Source organism: Aythya marila (genome assembly GCF_965140915.1).
Source record: "Aythya marila genome assembly, chromosome: 3".
NCBI lineage: Eukaryota > Metazoa > Chordata > Aves > Anseriformes > Anatidae > Aythya > Aythya marila.
The window spans coordinates 67,245,929-67,262,971 of record NC_139044.1 but is presented as its reverse complement, the minus strand read 5'-3'; the positions used below and the strand labels follow the sequence as shown (position 1 = coordinate 67,262,971).

The following is a 17,043-nucleotide window of genomic DNA, read 5'->3' as shown; positions in this document are numbered from 1 at the left end:
GTTGGGGATTCAAGATGAGAACAGTAGATCTTCTAACAAAGAATTTGTCAAACTTTGTCTGTAATGGAGCTGAAGACTGTTTCTGCTTTCCAGTCTTGTTTCTAATTGCTTAGGAGCTTGGCCTCAGACCTGCCTAGAAGCAGAGTTCAGTTTGATTATTATTTGAGATTAATCTAGACAGGTAGGCAGACTTTGGGAGTATGTGTAGGGTTTGTACCTTTTTGGGGGTATGTGGCAAGGTTTTGGTAGGAGGGGGACTGCAGGGGTGGCCTTTGTGAGCAAAGCCCAGTAGCTGGTCCATGTCAGATCAGAACCAGCTCCAGACTGCTCCAAAGGGACCTGCTGCTGGCCAGAGCTGAGTGAGTTGGGGTGGGGGGAGGAGAGGGGACACGGGGACAGGAAACTGCTGTGTGACAGTAGCTGGGAGAGAGAAGTGAGAAAATGTGAGAGAAGGAGCCCTGCAGACCTGATGGGCAGTGCAGGAGAGCAGGAGGAGCTCCAGGCATGGAGCAGAAGTTCCCCTGTGGCCTGTGGAGAGGCCCCTGGTGGAGCAGGCTGTCCCCCTGCAGCCCATGGGTCCCACATGGAGCAGATCTCCACGCTGCAGCCCGTGGAGGAGCCCCCAGTGGAGCAGGTGGATGTGGCCTGGAGGAGGCTGCAGCCCATGGAGAGCCCCTGCGGGAGCAGGGCATGAGAGAGGGGCTATGGTAGAGTTCAGCTGCCCACCAGGATAAAAACACCACATACCTCCAGTTATGTTTAGGGGCCAGTATTAGAAACCAGTGGTTCCTGGCAGTTGTCTGTGTTCATGCAAAATTTTCTGTTATGCACATGAAATGTACATAATTGCACAGTGAAGTTGATTCTATTGATAATTCTTTGTGTTAATTTGTCTGGTTGCATAAAGGTACTCACTTGTTTTTTTTACAGAAAGTGTTTAACAAATCTTTCTAGAAGAGATGGAATATTAAAACTCTTACCTGTTGCAATTACGATGTTCCATTTAGAGGCTTCTTGTGCAATGCCACTAGCTTTATTTGCACAAGAACATTGTCTGGTATGATTACTTTTTGGTTTTTGTTCTTCTCTTTGGAGTATTGAAGGATTTTTTGGTGTGTAGATGTATCTATTCTCTCCCTTTATATAATATAAGGTCACTTCACCCTTCCAGATCTGTTTCACTAATGTTTTGAAGTAAAGTGTTATAAGAGAACACCTTTTGATATCCTGAAAGGAGTAATGTGCATACCTGAAAGCCCTTCTAATGGGAGAAGGGGAGGAGTGGATGGCATATGGAGGCACAATTCTGCTTCTTCAATGTGCTGAAGCATTTGTTTCAATTCCAGCATTGACTGAGATGAATGCCATGTATCAAGCAGCCACGCTTTCTTCCTGAGTGCATATCCCTTAGTCTTGATGTTTCCCTTTCAAAGACTGACCAGGTCTTGAGTGGAGATCAGCAATGTTCAATCCAAACAACTTTAAAGAATTCCATTATGATATTTGTTCGTTCTATAGAAAACTAGATGTCTGAAAGTATACAATTTTTAATACATGATATAGCACAGCTTCTGTAGGTGCAAAATAAAAAATTGGAAAATATTACTGCTGTAGTATTTTGCATTGTCCTGCCGTTTACGATTAATTTCCTAGATCCCATTAAACGATCATTTTCCATAGCTATCAGCTTTATTGCTAGGTGCTGTATTTGCACTGTTTACATCAAACATGCTTGGATAAGAAGTTTAAGTGAAGTGAATATAATACAAATGTCCTCATTATTTTAAAATCTTTTTTTTTTCAACTATCTTTTGTCTTTTCAGCTTCCTTTTCATCTGAAATTATTCCACTCTGACAAGTGAAAGTGAAAATGTCATTTCATTCACCTACTGTTTGGTCCACAGAAACCTGTTAATATTTGCTGGTGGCTTTTTTCTTCAAAAAAAGAAGCCTCCATTTTTCTTTATAGTGTTCTTTGATTAGTTTAGAAACCAATAGTAACAATTTCTGGTTTTATAAATGGAAAAGTTTACAGAGACAGCAAAGAACTTGCTAATAATTTAAATTTATAGGCAGTGTAGGCAAAAACTTGGTAAAATGGCTTAACATTCCTTAAATAGTTTAAATAAAATGACTGCTATGAGGTTTTAAGAGACATAACAAGCTACTTGAGGATACAGCAGCTGGTGCTTCAGGATAGCCTAACTGCTGCTTTTACCTGTAATTCTTTTAATGCTATGTTATTCCCTCATTTATAAGCAAAGATTTTGTTAAACTTGGTAATTAAAGTATGGCATCTGAGCAGTCCCCTTCTCTTAGCCCTACCTGGAGGCTGGCTTGCTTTGTTAAAGAGTGTTGGAATTAAAACAAATGTTTAAATCTCTTTGACCATAATCACTGTAACATTTCAGTGGAGAAGACTGAAATGCTTCCATTATTTGCTTAAAGAAAAAAAATAGGAAGGCCAGGAGTGGTAGTAAAACTTAAATGGTGAAAATATAAATTGGAAAACTTCTCCAGTAATATTAGTTAGATCTGTAATATTGATAACAATGTTTTTAGATTTTTTAATTTAATGGGGAAAAACAAAACAAAACAAAAAAACACCTGCAGAGATCCATGTTTACTGTTAGGTTTATCTTCAAACAATAAAATTTGAATGGTTTCTTGAATTCCATTTTTAGTTGAGTGTAATCTGTTTTTATCTTTTATTTTTCCACATAGAAAGTTTAAAAGTTAAAATCACATTTCTTTTAAAAAGAAGTAAAATAAAGTTTAAAAGATATTGCCTCTCATCTTTGCAGTGGTTTACAAAGGTGGATATTGCTTTTTCTGCTTTACAAACAGAACTTTAGTGGAAAGATAAGTTTGTTTTAAAAGAGAGAGGAAATCTGAGATAGCACTAGGTATCTTTGAACTTCTGTTCCTTTTTTCTTAAAAAATACAATAATGGCAGAATGTGTCTGAATAGCTCTTATTTGATAGCAAAACCCAATATTTTTTACCACATAAGTTTATACTGGTCTCAATGTTGAATTCCCATATTACTTGTCACTCTACAAACATATAAAAAGGTGACTTTTTTGTAGGGAATAGACAGGGGCATGGTAGTTCATCTTGCATCTCTATATATGGGCCCTGGCAAATAGGATTTAATTGCTGCTACCTTTTAGGTCCTTGTTCCAAACCCAGCAGGATCATTTGGTAGTACAGATGTTTCAGATCAAGCTGTAGGCAAATATATTCACTTCTGTCAAATCAGGAGGATTTTGTTAGTCTTAAGATGGCTGTGGAAGACAAGGAGTAGCTGATACAGCCTAAAGGTAGGTATATCTATCGGGAAGCTTTATGTGAAAACAGCTAACCTATGATTTTTATTTATTTTTTTTAAGAAAATGTAAATTGTAGGTGAGCATAAAGCAGAATTTATTAATATGGACTCAACTATGGGGCTTCTGGGCTATATTTGACTGTCTGACTGAGTCTGTGCTCAGGGAGGTATGCCCTCACTCATCCTCTAAGGTACCAGGTATTTTATTTCAGAAAGTATTAATTAATTAATAAATGAGGAAGAAATACTCCTTTAAAAATTGGTTTCATAGCAAACGGACCTGCTGGAGAAGTTTTAAATCTCTTGAAAATCAGTCTGAAATGTGAACTTTTTTTTTTAAACTGGATTCTGACTTTCATAAATTACTGTGCATGTTATTTCAAAAAGGGTAATTTCAGTAATGTACAATCATATAATTGTAGTTTTCTTATTGTAAAGGACCATAATTCTATAGAAAAAGGTATTTGTGTTTAGGTAAAAATAAATAGGCGATATGTCATTTTTAGCAGTTAATGGCAATGCTGTTGTTGGAGCAGTATGAGTGATTTCCCTTTTTTGTTGGGTAGGACTAGATTCCCTTGAATTTTGGACACTAGTTCTCTGCTGTAGTTATAATGATGACTGTGTTTTCACTAGGAGCTATGCTGGCATGATGTGACATGTCATATATCCACTGAATGACTTTTTTTTTTTTTTTTAAATAAAAAATAAATGCTTGGCTCTGTCTGCTTCTAGGCTTGAATTTAAATGTATCCTCTCTGTCCCCTTCAAAAGGCTGTTGTTTTATTTTAATGCTACGTTTTCACATTCTGTAGCTCCATATTATAGCACCTGTCTCCAGAATATCAGCTGTTGTGATAGCTTTTTACAAAAAGCAACTTAATGTTAGGTCAGAAAGCAAAGATGCATGACAAGTCAGTGACATTTCTCTGTCTGTGACTGGAACGCTGCGTCTGGATTTGCTTTTGTGCTGTATTGCAAAGTTGATAGCTAAAATACAAATGGGGTCATTAGATAAAGAAAAATGTTAAAGATAATTGGATTAAAGCAGGGAGTTGAGTGCAGTATGTGAACGTTCAAAAATCTTTTTAGCAATTCTTTTTTTTTTTTTCAAAGTTATTTAATTTCTGGATGGCTGATGGTCTTCAGGCATGCTAAGAATGCTGCAGATCATTAGGTTTGTAATGGTATCATTAATTGTTTCAAGAATAATATAAATCTGTATCTTTCTGTTACCACCAGAAATTCTTGCTGTGCATTAGAGTTCATTAAACTATTCAGCTATGGGCACCTTTCAAAATGAAGGAACTTTGAGAGTAGTTTCTGTAAAAGGCTTGAAACAAATGCAAGTTGAGATGGAGAACAGCTGCGTTTTGCTGTAAGCCTGTTTCTTGCAAGAAATAAGAATGTGCAGAGGTGGGCTGTAGTTCTGTAGAGTACAGTGCTGTGTGCGTGCTTACCTGTGAGATGAAAACATCCTGAGGCATTCTCTTCCCGGTTTTCTGGTGGCACTTCTTTTCTTTTTCTCTTGTTCAGTGATACATGTATTATGATCCTTTTTTTTTTTTCCCTTGATTTTCTTTGTTTTTCTGTTTAAAAAATTGTTAAACAGTCCTCAAAAATTATGTCCCTTCATCAGCGCTGGAGGCTGTTAATGACCTGAAAACCACCAGTGCATTCTGGTTCAGAGGAGGCCTTCACATAGGTGGTAATCACTTACTACTGCTTGGAGCTGAAGTTCAATTACCTATATTTCATTACCGTACTCTAGTGTTGGTAGTGTTAAAGGAATAATTGCCACTGTGCCTCATTGCTGATAACTTTAGGGAATAGGGAGTAGAACATGCTGAGTAACCACCTTGCGTCTGTGCCTGTCATGTCCCTTCTCTTGAATCTTGCTTGTAAACATTTTTGAGAGAGGTTTTTTACTTCTTTAGTCATGGTTCCAGCCAAGTTTTGTTTGCTTAAAAAGGTTTTTCAAGTTTCTGATGTGAAATTGTATTTGTAGCATTAACAAAGCCATGCTATTTCTTTTTGTTCCCATCTAGGTGCTTGAACAGGGATTTAATTTCTTGTTCTATGGATCACTGAGTGAGTAACAGATGGCCTTGCCTCGTCTTACAGGCGCTCTACGCTCCTTTTCAAATGTCACTAAACATGATGATTACAATGAAGAATTAGCTGACTTAACGGTAAATATTTCTTTCTTTTTCAAAGTATAATTATAAATTATCAGTGTATATAGTAAGAATTGCATGGTGTTTAGAATAAAGTTAGTGATGCTGAATTTAGGTACTTTTTATTTTTGAAAAAATATTGCATTGAAGTAATATATGCATTGTGGGAATATGTGAAATGAACTTGAAATCCAGGGATTTGAAAATGGGGGTTTTCTGGAGGAAAGTAAATGTCACTCTTATATTGAAGAAGAGCAAGAAAAAGGATCCAGGGAGCTAAAAGCTGGTCAGCCTCACCTCAGTCTCTGGGAAGGTGATGGAACTGCTTGGCCTGGAAACCATATGCAGGTACATGAAGGACAAGAAAATCTTCACGAGTAGTCAGCATGGAGGTGAGGTCATGCCTGGCCTACCTGATAAGCTTCTTTAATGAAATCACCAGCCCAATGGATGAGATCAGGGGATATTGTCTTCCTGGACTTCAGTAAGGCCTTTGACACTGTCACCCTTAAGATCCCAATAGTGAAGCTGTTGAAGTATGGGCTGGGAGAGCAGACAGGATTGAAAACTGGCAGAATGGCTGGGCCCAGAGGGCAGTACTTGGTGGTACAAAGTCTAGTTGGAGGCCAGTAATGACAGGAGTACACACAGGAGTCAATACATCTGTTTAACATCTTCGTTGATGATCTGGATGATGGAGAGAGTGCACGCTCAGTAAATCTGTGGATGACACAAAACTGTGGGGGGAGTGGCTGTCTCACCAGAGAGACGCGCAGCCATCCCTCTGGGTGGAGAGGTGGGCTGACAAGTATCTCCTGAAGTTCAATACAGAGAAGTGCAAAGTCCTGCATGTGGGGAGGAACAGCTTCAGGCAACAAGACATGCTGGGGGCAAGAAGACCTGCTAGAAAGCAGGTCTTCTTTCCAGAAAAGGACCTGGGAGTCCCGGTGAACATCAAGTTGACTTTGAACCACCAACACAACCTAGCTGCTAAGAAGGCAAAGCAGCTTGGCTGCATTAGGCAAAGTATCACCAGCAGGTCATGAGAGGTGGATTGCTGTGTGCAGTTCTGGACCCCCCAGTGCATGGACATAGTGAAGAGAATACAATGTAGGGCCACCAAGATGGTCAAGGGACTTGAGCATGAGGACAGGCTGAGAGTGCTGGGACTGTTCAGCCTGGAGAAGAGAAGGATCAAGGGGGACTTAGCCATGTCTAGCTGAAGGGAGGATGTAAAGAGGACGTAGCCAGGTTCTTTTCAGTGGTGCCCAGTGCCAGCATAAGAGATGGGGCACAAACACAAGAAGTTCTTTCAAAACATCAGAAAGCACTTATTCACTGTGCAAGTAATGGAAAACTGTAACAGATTGCCCAGAAAGGTTGTGGAGTCCCCCTTCTTGGAGATCTTCAAAAGCTGCCTTGATGTGGTCATGGACACAGTGCATGTTGCCCCTGCTTCGGCTTGTGGCAGATGAGCTCCAGAGGTCCCTTCCAACCTCAACTGTTCTGTGAGATCTCTATAGAGTTTTCAGGAGTTTGGCTTTCTGGAGAGTTTTCATTGGAGCCAGTAATTTGTGTATATCTTCCTCCTTGCAGGAAAGAGATAAAAGAACAGGTAATAGAGAAGCTCTTTGCAATTGTTACAAAACACTGAATGCAATTGGAAAGCTTTGTTTATCTATTTTTTTTAAGGTAACTTCCATATACCAATTTGTAATAATAAAAAAAAATAAATACTCAAATCTTTTGTATTTTCAGACAAAAAGATTAAAACTACACGAACAATTGTTGAAGTCTGATCTTACTTGGAAGAAGATAATAAAGTTTGTTGATGACAATTTAGACAAAAAAGAATACCAAACTGTAAATGGTGATTTAAAAACTATACTACAAGCTGCAAAACAAATAGGTAGGTTTTGTTTCTCTAATTGTCTAACAATAGTGTTTTTTTTAAGCTGCTGTCTGCTTGCATACTTGTGTACTGTTGCAGTTTCAGTTCTACCTTGACTCTAGTCTTGCTCTGATATATCTTTGAAGCTCCAGTTAATCTGACAACTATATGCATAATGTGGTTTTCTGTTTTATTTTAAAATATGATTTTTTATATGCATGTTTTTGATAGCATTGTTGTGTGGTGTGGTTTGTGATCCACCTTAAATAAGCAAAAGCAACAGCTTCTTTTGGCATGGCTGTACATGCAGGAAAGGACAATCTTGGTGTTACCTGCTTTAATTCCACAGGATAGGTATCCTGAAAAATTGGGTGCGATGAAAGAGTTTTTTGCTTTAGCGAGTCTTTGGAAGAAAAATTTTAAGTATCTCTCAAATCACTGACAAACAAATTTTAAATTAATCTGAAGATGCACGTATTCTAAACTTCATCTACTTTGTGGTTCTTTTTTTTCCATGTCATAAGCGTGGTGATCTGTTAGTTTTACAAATTTACACTTAATTTTTTTAAAATGCTTTTGTTAATACAACAGTAATGCTTGTGCTTGTAGCAAAATTCAGGCCAGTCGTTAAGCATGTGGCTGCCTGCCTTTCTTTAGAGACTATCTATCTATCCAGGACTGCCCATCTTTAGAGACACCTCTAGGACGGGCCACCTCTGCTTCAACATGGGTACCTCTCTTTTGGTGCATGTCTTTCAGCTGACACTGGTGATACATAAGGTTTTGGGGAAAGCCATGCAAGGTATGGTGTGAGCCATCTTTGGGGTAGAAAAAAAAAATCTAATGAGGCTTAGGCAGAGAAGAAGTAACTTATTAACGATGAAATACCTACCTTTAGGTGTCCAACTAGATTCCTGCAGTCCAAGGGTAGCAGTAAGCTCCCAGTTCAGTCTTTTGCCTCCTGTTTGTGCAGAATATTTGTGCTTCACTGTGCCCTAACTCCTGAATGCGTGTTTGCCCATTTTTTTTTGGCTATGGTGATGATGGCTTCCCTGGGATGAAATGTGTTTAGGGAGGTAGCTACAGTATTCTCAAAAATAAATAAATAAATCAGACATCAGGTCACGTTGGATGCATGGGACACTTTGGTGTACATCTGCTCCATAGTCTAAATGTAGTTTTTCCTGGTTTGCATCAACTGTTTATGTTTAATGTTAGTATGGAAAAGATGCCATCTGTATTGATAATTAATGTTATCTTTTTAACTTTTTTTTTCCTTTAGAGAACGTTGACACAGTTCATGCTCTTTTACTAGCTCTTAAGAAATTTTATTGCTGTGCTGAGATAATAAATGCAGGTTTCAGACACAGCTGTGTTGGTAAGGAGAATCTTGTGATTATAGCACTAATATAGCTATTAATGTAATTCTTTTCAAAAAATTGTTTTGTGCATATGGACTAGAAATGTCTGATCAACACATGTAGGAATATATAAAGGCTAATTAGATTTTTCTCAGCACTCCATTTTAATAGCATACTACTGATGTCATTTTAAAGCGATGCTCTCTTTTGCTGACTTCTCTTCCATGAATTGATCAATTCAGATGTGTTTTTTTGTTGTTTTTTTTTTGTTGTTGTTGTTGTTTTTGTTTTTAGAATTACATTAGCATGTTAGGAAGATATCAGCATCACCAGACTGGAAACAGACACTGACATGGTCTTATGGGGTGCTTGACCAATCTGTCCCATATGTCCCCTTGCTAGCATGTAAAGGTAGCCAATTCCTCAACCTCTACTCCTCCTTACCACGGTAGCAGGTTTGAAATGTGATATGGTCAGACAAACACATTGTCTCATTGTTCTGCTTCAGCTTGTGGTGGTCAGTTGCAGGACTGCCTAACGATTACCCCTGCAGAGTTCAAATTACAAGATTTAGAATGCTTTGTTCCCCTTTTCTCATCTCTTCACACTCCATTTTTCTGCCCTTTTTACCTCGCAAATAAAGAATTTATCTGTAATTAGTTTTTCCCAGTTGGTTTCCAGTTTTCATAGAATCACAGAATCATAGAATGGTTAGAGTTGGAAAGTGTCTTAAATACAATCCAGTTCCAACCTTCTGCTATGGGCAGGGACACCTCCCACTAGATCAGGTTGCTCAGGGCCTCATCTAGTCTGGTCCTGGGGCACTCACAGCTTCTCTGGGCAACCTGTGCCAGTGCCTCACCACTCCCTGAGTGAAGAATTTCTTCCTTATATCTAATCTAAATCTTTCCTGTTACAGTTTAAAACTGCTACCCCTTGTCCTATTGTTTTGCTACAAATGTACTCAACCTAACATCATCCTTGTAGCTTGAGGGTTGACATTTTTTTTTGATGACAGACAGAAATAGGACAGCTTCCAACAACAAAAATAACTTCATTATAAATTGTCACAAATATGAATAAAAGCCTTGAAGTCTATTATAGAAACATAATTTGTTACTATATGCAAAATATTTTATCTTGGTGAATCTGAACTTCAAATGCATTTCCCTTCAGGTGACTCATACAACTCTTCTATAGTGGCTTTTTTTACTTAGCCAGCAAAATTGATTGACATGTGGCTTACGAGAAGCTCGCCATGAGCTGGCAATATGCACTTGCAGCCCAGAAAGCCAACCATATCCTGGGCCACATTAAAAGCAATATGGCCAGCGGGGTGAGAGAGGTGATTCTCCCCTTCTGCTCTGCTCTCATGAGACCCCACGTGGAGCACTGCATTCAGCTCTGGTACCCCCAGCACAAGAAGGACATGGACCTACTAGAACAAATCTAGAGGAGGGCCACAAGGATGATCAAGGTGCTGGAGTACCTCTCCTGTGAAGAGAGGCTGAGGGAGTTGGGTTTGTTCAGCCTGGAGAACAGAAGGCTCTGAGGAGAGCTTATAGTAACCCTTCAGTACCTAAAGCAGGCCTACAGGAAAGCTGCGGAGGAACTCTTCATCAAAGAGTGTCGTGGTAGGACTAGGGGTAATGGTTTTAAACTGAAAGAAATTTAGATTAGACATCAGAAAGAAACTCTTTACTTAGAGGGTGGTGAGGCCCTGGCACAGGTTGCCCAGAGGAGCTGTGGATGCCCAGTCCCTGGAGGTGTTCAAGGCCAGGCTGGATGGAGCTTTGAGCAACGTGGTCTGGTGGAAGGTGTCCCTGCCCATGTTTGGGGGGTTGAAAGTGGGTAGTCTTTAAGATCACTTTCAACCCAAACTGTTCTATGAATCTATGATCACATGATTAGTTTACTTATTTGTCTTTGTTTTAGATATTATGGTATTTTTTTTTTGTAAGTAATGTAATCTGCTACCCAGTGTGTATGTTTGAAGAAATGTTGCTCATCTGGAAAACATTTCAGGATGCACTTTGTACGTAAATGTGAGACTCAGGTGATGAAAACTGAAGTTTAAATAAGGATCTGGTTCAAGTACCAATCAGGCACAGCAAACTGTGTAAATCAGAGCTGCAGAGAGATTTGGCAGTGTCATTTTCCTTTAATCTGAATATTTATATCTATAACAAGCAATTTGGAATAGGGGGAGGAGATCTTCACAGTTGTTTTAAATATCCACTGGTTATAATTTAATCAAAGAGGTACTACGGAAAAATATTGGCTAAGTTAGGGCTGACATACCTAATGATGACCATAAAGTTTGCAATAGAAAAGGTAAAACCATAGGTAGTATAGCGAGTAGGACAAAATGTCTGATGGTAGAAGAAAATTTCTAAGCAAAATGAGTATCTGACCTTCACAGCTGTCAGTGTTATTCATGAAAATAATTTGGCAGACTTAACATTTTCTGTGTTTTTCTGTCTTTCTTGACAGAAACAAGTATTTGTTGTATGATTTTTTTTTATTTCCAGTTTGATGGAAGAACATTATTTTTTGGCAAGAGCATTATTTTTTCCAAACTTTAATGGTGGGTACAGTGTGGTAGAGCAAATTTAAAGACTTTAAAGAAATAGCAGTAACTTTTTGTGTGATGGAGTGGAAAGGAAAAAACAAATGAAAACAAATGCATGATTATTTAGTTTGACCTAATTAGAAAGAAACCATCAACTCGGATGCTTCTCAATAAAAATACATAAAGTTATGGTGACACAAGCCAGAAGAACAGAATACGGTGACTGAGGCACAGACTGAGCGGACAGTAATGTTCCCATCATCGTCATCAGAAATGTAATATTGGAAAAGTAATGTATGCTATTTGAACATAATTTAAAGGAAATAAATTCTCAGCCTAGGCTATGGATGCTGTAATATTGATTTACTTGATGGGGAAAACGTCAGTTACTGAAATGATGTGATTGGCAGAACAGGAGAGAGTAGCGTTCCTTGCCATCTTTGCTGGCTCATTATATTTGGAGGGGAGGGAGAATACTTTCCTGGGAGATGTTTCCACAAATAGAAGGCACTGGTAATTAAGAGTTAGCACCTAATAAACTAAAGAGACTTCTCTAGAATCTTTCAATATTAGCACTCTTTTGGTTTAATACTGTCTACTTCTGTTGCAACACTAACAACATTTTGAATAACAATGTTTTTGCACATTAGGAATATAAGTGTGGTTTGTGCAGCCAAATTTAAGTCTGTAAATTTTCAGACTTTTTCCTTTGATTCCTATGTAGTTAATGCTGAGATGCTGAACCACCTTTTTTTTCTGTTGAGATGTATTTACACATATCTTGTGTGTGTGTGTGTGTGTGTACTTCTCTTTATGTAGCTTATCCTCCATATGTAATTATCTAGGCATATATTTATCATGTAAACGCAGCAAGAAACATCTTCTCAGCTTTTCAAAGTTCACCACAGAGAAGTTCAAAAGAAATAGTGAATGTATATGTTAGGTTTCTAGTTACTCAGCTTTGTTCCATCTGCTTTATGCTGAATTTCTTTTTTTTTTTTTCCTGTTACCATGTGGGGCTAAAAAAACATTGCTTTTGTTTAGGGTTGAGCCTAACTTACATTGAATCGAGTCATGTCAAAGTAGTTAATAATCTTCCAATTGAGTTCATGAGATTTACAGACAGAAAGGAGGGCCATAGCAGAGGAAATGCATAGGACCATAACAGGATTGCAGAGGTATACAGAGGCAGGCACATCACAGTTCTGAGTACTGAAAAGAAAATAGCCACATTTATTGTGTCAAAAGTGACATATATATATATATATATTTAAATAGATAATACTGTTTCTTTTAAAATTTGTAGTTTGCTTTAACAGTTCTTTTGAATTAGCCATACTGGAGGTGTTATCACCACTGTTACCACTTGAATCATACCATTTTCTGTTGGAGTTCCACCAATCAATCCTGATGTAACCGAAGAATTGAAGAGATACAGACAGAATATATAAGTTTGTAATCCTTCACATTGAGCTTTTCAAGCTTTTAAGCTTTTAAAAAATCATGAAATCTTCTAAGAAATTATATTACAGTAACCTGCCTGATTTTTTAGAACAAATTTGTGAGGCTTACTAAAAGTTGCATGTTTTTTTGTATATTGGAGCGGGAAAGGGAGAATAAAGAAAGAAAAGTATGCTGGCTGTCTTTGTTTATTTTATGCATGATGACTTTTTTCATTTTGTTTAGTAGTGACATTTTGGTTCGTCATACGGTGTGTTTGCTTGTGTTCTCATTAAGTACTTCTGAGAATGTGTAAGAAGTAAATTCATTTTTTTTTTTCTAATCATATAGTTGTTGATTTGCACAACATGATTTTCTGTAGGTAGCCTACAAATATAAATTCATGCATTTATTTGTTATAACTTCTTTGGGCAATTTTTCTAATGCATACATTCAGTAGTACCAAAAGCAGGAATATAGTAATTCCCAGCTGAATTCTTTATGTTTAGTCTGTTATGAATATTCAGATTAGGCAGCATATAAACACTGATATAAAGTGGAGTTTTGTTACCTTTAAAACATTCATAAATATACTAGTGTGAATTTAAGACCTCAGGCATGTTTTTCCTTTTACTTGTAAAAATAAGAAAGCATGGGTAATCCTTAATATGAATTTCTAGTGAGTAGAACGATAATGAAGACAGATGCTTTATTATTGTATACCTTTTATAATTCAGTACCTTGCAACAATTGCTACTTCTTATGGTCTTCATTTCATATCTTTGTTGATGAGACGCAGTGAGAAATTGAATACAGTTATGTTGCAGGCAATGAAAAAGAATTAGTTTGAAGTGTATAAAGTACATTTGTTTTTGTTTTTGTTAACAGTTGGAGCTGAAAATGGACAAGAAGCAATTGAAAGTGGAGCTGTTTTTCTCTTTAAGACATTTCACAAGAAAGAATGTGTTGGTCATGATGAGACGAAGGCTATCAAGCAGATGTTTGGGCCATTTCCATCATCATCTGCTACTGCAGCTTGTAATGCCACATGTCGGATTGCTTCTCACTTCACTGAAGAACAGCTTACAGCCCTCATACAGATGGCTGAAGAGCAAAATGGTGATAACAGAGTGCTCTTCGGTAAAAATATAGTGTTTTCATTTGACATGCATGATTTAGATCATTCTGAGGAGATGCCTGTAAATGGTGAGGCTGATGCACAAAGAATTATAAGCTTAGATTACAAGAAATTTCTGAATAACCAGCTGGATCACTTGAAGAATTACTGTGATGAGAAATCTGATCTCAAGTCTTTGGAAAAAATAGATGATTCTTTTCTATGGTCTGAAGTTGGAAAGTACCTGAATGAATCTCAGGGGGCAACCCCTGGAGGACCAACAACAGAGGATCTCTGCTGTACTTTGTATGAGATGCTTGCTTCTGCCAAAAGTGGTGATGAACTTCAAAATGAGGTACGGTAGAGTATTAACCATGCTGTATGTATTTGGATGTTGCACAAAATCCAAACTATTTCATATTGGATTATGCTAACATACTTTACTGAAGTATTATCTATGTTTTCTTTGTCTTAAGGAAAATTGCACGGCAGCATCATCTCAACCTGCTGGCCAAAAGATAGATACAGCATGGATTTCATGTGAATAGTCCATCTTTCTCCCATAAGAGACAAATTATTTTTTAGCCATTTGTTCACCTTTTCTGTACTTCCTTTTAAACAGTAACTATTCAGAAGTGTGGAAACTTGCAAAGCCACACCAAAGGTAACTATACTGGGCAGGTTTCAGAGCCTTCCTGTGGCTGGAAGGGAAAGGAAGTGGAAGGAAAGTTGGAGGACTGTGCAGGTGGTGCTACTTTAAAACTTTGTTGTGTCACTTTTTTTTTTTTTTTTTTTTTTTTTTTTTTTAATAAGGAAATGGGGAGGGTTTATCACAAGAAGGACAGAGAAAACTTGAGTAGCTCAGAAGCTGAAGCTGGTGGATAAATATAATGGTACAAAGGGGAAGATGATTAAAGACTAGCAAAGAGGCTTTGAAGCAATGTGAAGGGGAGGTGAATGGAGGGGAATGGAGCACTGTGTTTGAATGGGGGTGGCAAAAAAATCCTGCAATTTGCTAATCACTTCTGACAAATTTTTTATCTTAGAGGCTTTATGAGAGTTTGATTATGATAATATGAAAAAAATGTGCACTCTCTGTCAATGTACACGTGTGTTTTTGAAGATTATTTAGCAGGGATTTAACTCCTTTTCTTTGCCTTTTTTAGAGAGAGAAAAATAGTCTGAAATCTGTATCTTGTGTTGGATTTTTTAAGAATACCAGAACAAGGAGAATTTTATTACTAAGTAATCTCTGCTCCCCCACCCAACCTATACCTCTCTGGAACCCTGAAGATATTTTTTTTTGTTGTGAGTGCAAACACTGCATGGTTAGCGTGTTGCCTTTCTTTGCAACAACCTCATTAATTCATTGTTCACTGCATGATTTGGAGGTGGTGTGTGAGGGGACATAAGCCTAATTCACCTTTTGTTAAAAGCTAGATGGCATTTGTGTTTTGCTGTCTGTTAGAGCAGTCATGGCTTGAAAGTTTTTTCTGGGCTTTAGATTTTGCTTTCACTTAGAGTTTTTTGTTTTGTTTTTATTATATCAATTTTGCTGGTGGCAGCATTATGAGCAGATGGTGCTCTTAAACCTGAAGATAACCCATTTCTAGAAATAGGTCATACATTTGCCATATGAGATGGTATAACAAGTATGTGTTTGTGCATACTGAAAATCTTATATTAATTGGGGTGCCACGTACATGCTAAAGTCTCTAAGTTCTACAAAATTCTTTTCTTTATAAGCCAGGAATAAAGAGCTATTCATATGAAAGGCTAACTATTTGTAAATTAAAATCCAGATATGTAAAACATACTTGCATATTTTAAAACATTTTTGTTTTCCATTCTTCTGTTTAGGAAGATACCACATAGCCTGTTTATCACTAAAAAAGAAAAGAATGTGTTGGTGGTGAGAATATCAAGAAGGCATAAAATCATAGAACAGCTTGGGTTGGAAGGGACCTTAAAGATCATCTGGTTCCAACTCCCTGACATGGGCAGGGATGCCACAAGTTGACTTGAGTCAGTCAACTTGAGGAGTCAAATAAAATTTTATTTGATCCTTAAGCGAAGTTTATTAAGATTCCAGATCACATTAAGAGTATGAGCATGTTTAGATCATTGCAGGGGTAACATGCTGCTTTTTGTAGTGTGTGGAAAGACACAAATGTATGTTATTTAGTTTTATATCTACTTAATTAACTCTACAAGTAGTTGGAATGATCTTCCTTTTCCATCAGTGTGTAGCTTGTATTTAAAGTGATTGGTGAATTGGTGAAGTACAAGAAGTACCTTGTTCTTTGTTTTCATGTTTAAGAACATTCCACGCTTCCTTTGGGACAGCTTGTTTATCTGAAACATCACTGGTGACTATTAATTAGAGGAAAATTGATTCTTCTGCTTGGAGTAATATGGAAGTTGTAACATTCTCCAAGCATTTAGGACACTTGGTTTTCATTGGGGATGCAGTCTTGTAAAACTAAATGACGGATCCTGGAGTGTGCTTTTCTCCTTGTATGTCATGTTCTGTTGATGAGTATGAAATGGTAATGATGCGGTAATAGACCATTATTTAAAAACAGGAAGAAAGAGCTCATGAAAAAACTGTAGAGCTCAGCCTAATAACCGTCACTTTTTTTTTTTTTTTTTTTTAATTAAAAGTTAGTATTGAGTATACTCCTCAGTTCTTGTTGCCAGTTTCTACTATTGGATGCTTTCAGAACGAAGACTTGAGTCATCTGAGAGTGATTCAGCAATTTTGCCCCTGACCCCTTCCACGCTAACTGGGAAGAAGCTTGAGTAGTTTGGTGCCTCTGTTGTTACACTGCTTATTTTCAGTGGCTGTTTCTCTTTTTCCTGTGAACTCTTGTCATAATTTATCTACAAAATATCTCTGAATGTTATTTTGGAAATACATATCTATTTTTTTTTTTACTCTGCACACGTGCATTATCCCTTTATGGTAAGAAAACAGGGAGAAATATTGTATGGAGATGAAATAACTAGAGAAAGAAGGCCTCAGTGGAATCAAAATAAAGATCTAGTTTATACTGCATAGAATATGAAAAATTGTTCAATTTATTCATCTCAGGATAAGGAAGGAACTTTGCCCAAATCAAATTAAGGAACATTGATGTCATTCAGTGTATTA

At 37.5% G+C, this 17,043-nt stretch overlaps 1 protein-coding gene across 1 annotated transcript in view; it reads left to right on the top strand.

The window, feature by feature from the left end:
* Positions 1–17,043, top strand: part of ASCC3 (activating signal cointegrator 1 complex subunit 3) — a 281,915-nt gene that overhangs the window by 9,596 nt on the left and 255,276 nt on the right. The window contains exons 2-4 of the mRNA XM_082756805.1: positions 5,380–5,523; positions 7,267–7,417; positions 13,661–14,244. Of these exons, the coding sequence (XP_082612931.1) occupies positions 5,434–5,523; positions 7,267–7,417; positions 13,661–14,244 (825 nt within the window). The 5' untranslated portion in view covers positions 5,380–5,433. The remainder of the gene's footprint in view (positions 1–5,379; positions 5,524–7,266; positions 7,418–13,660; positions 14,245–17,043) is intronic.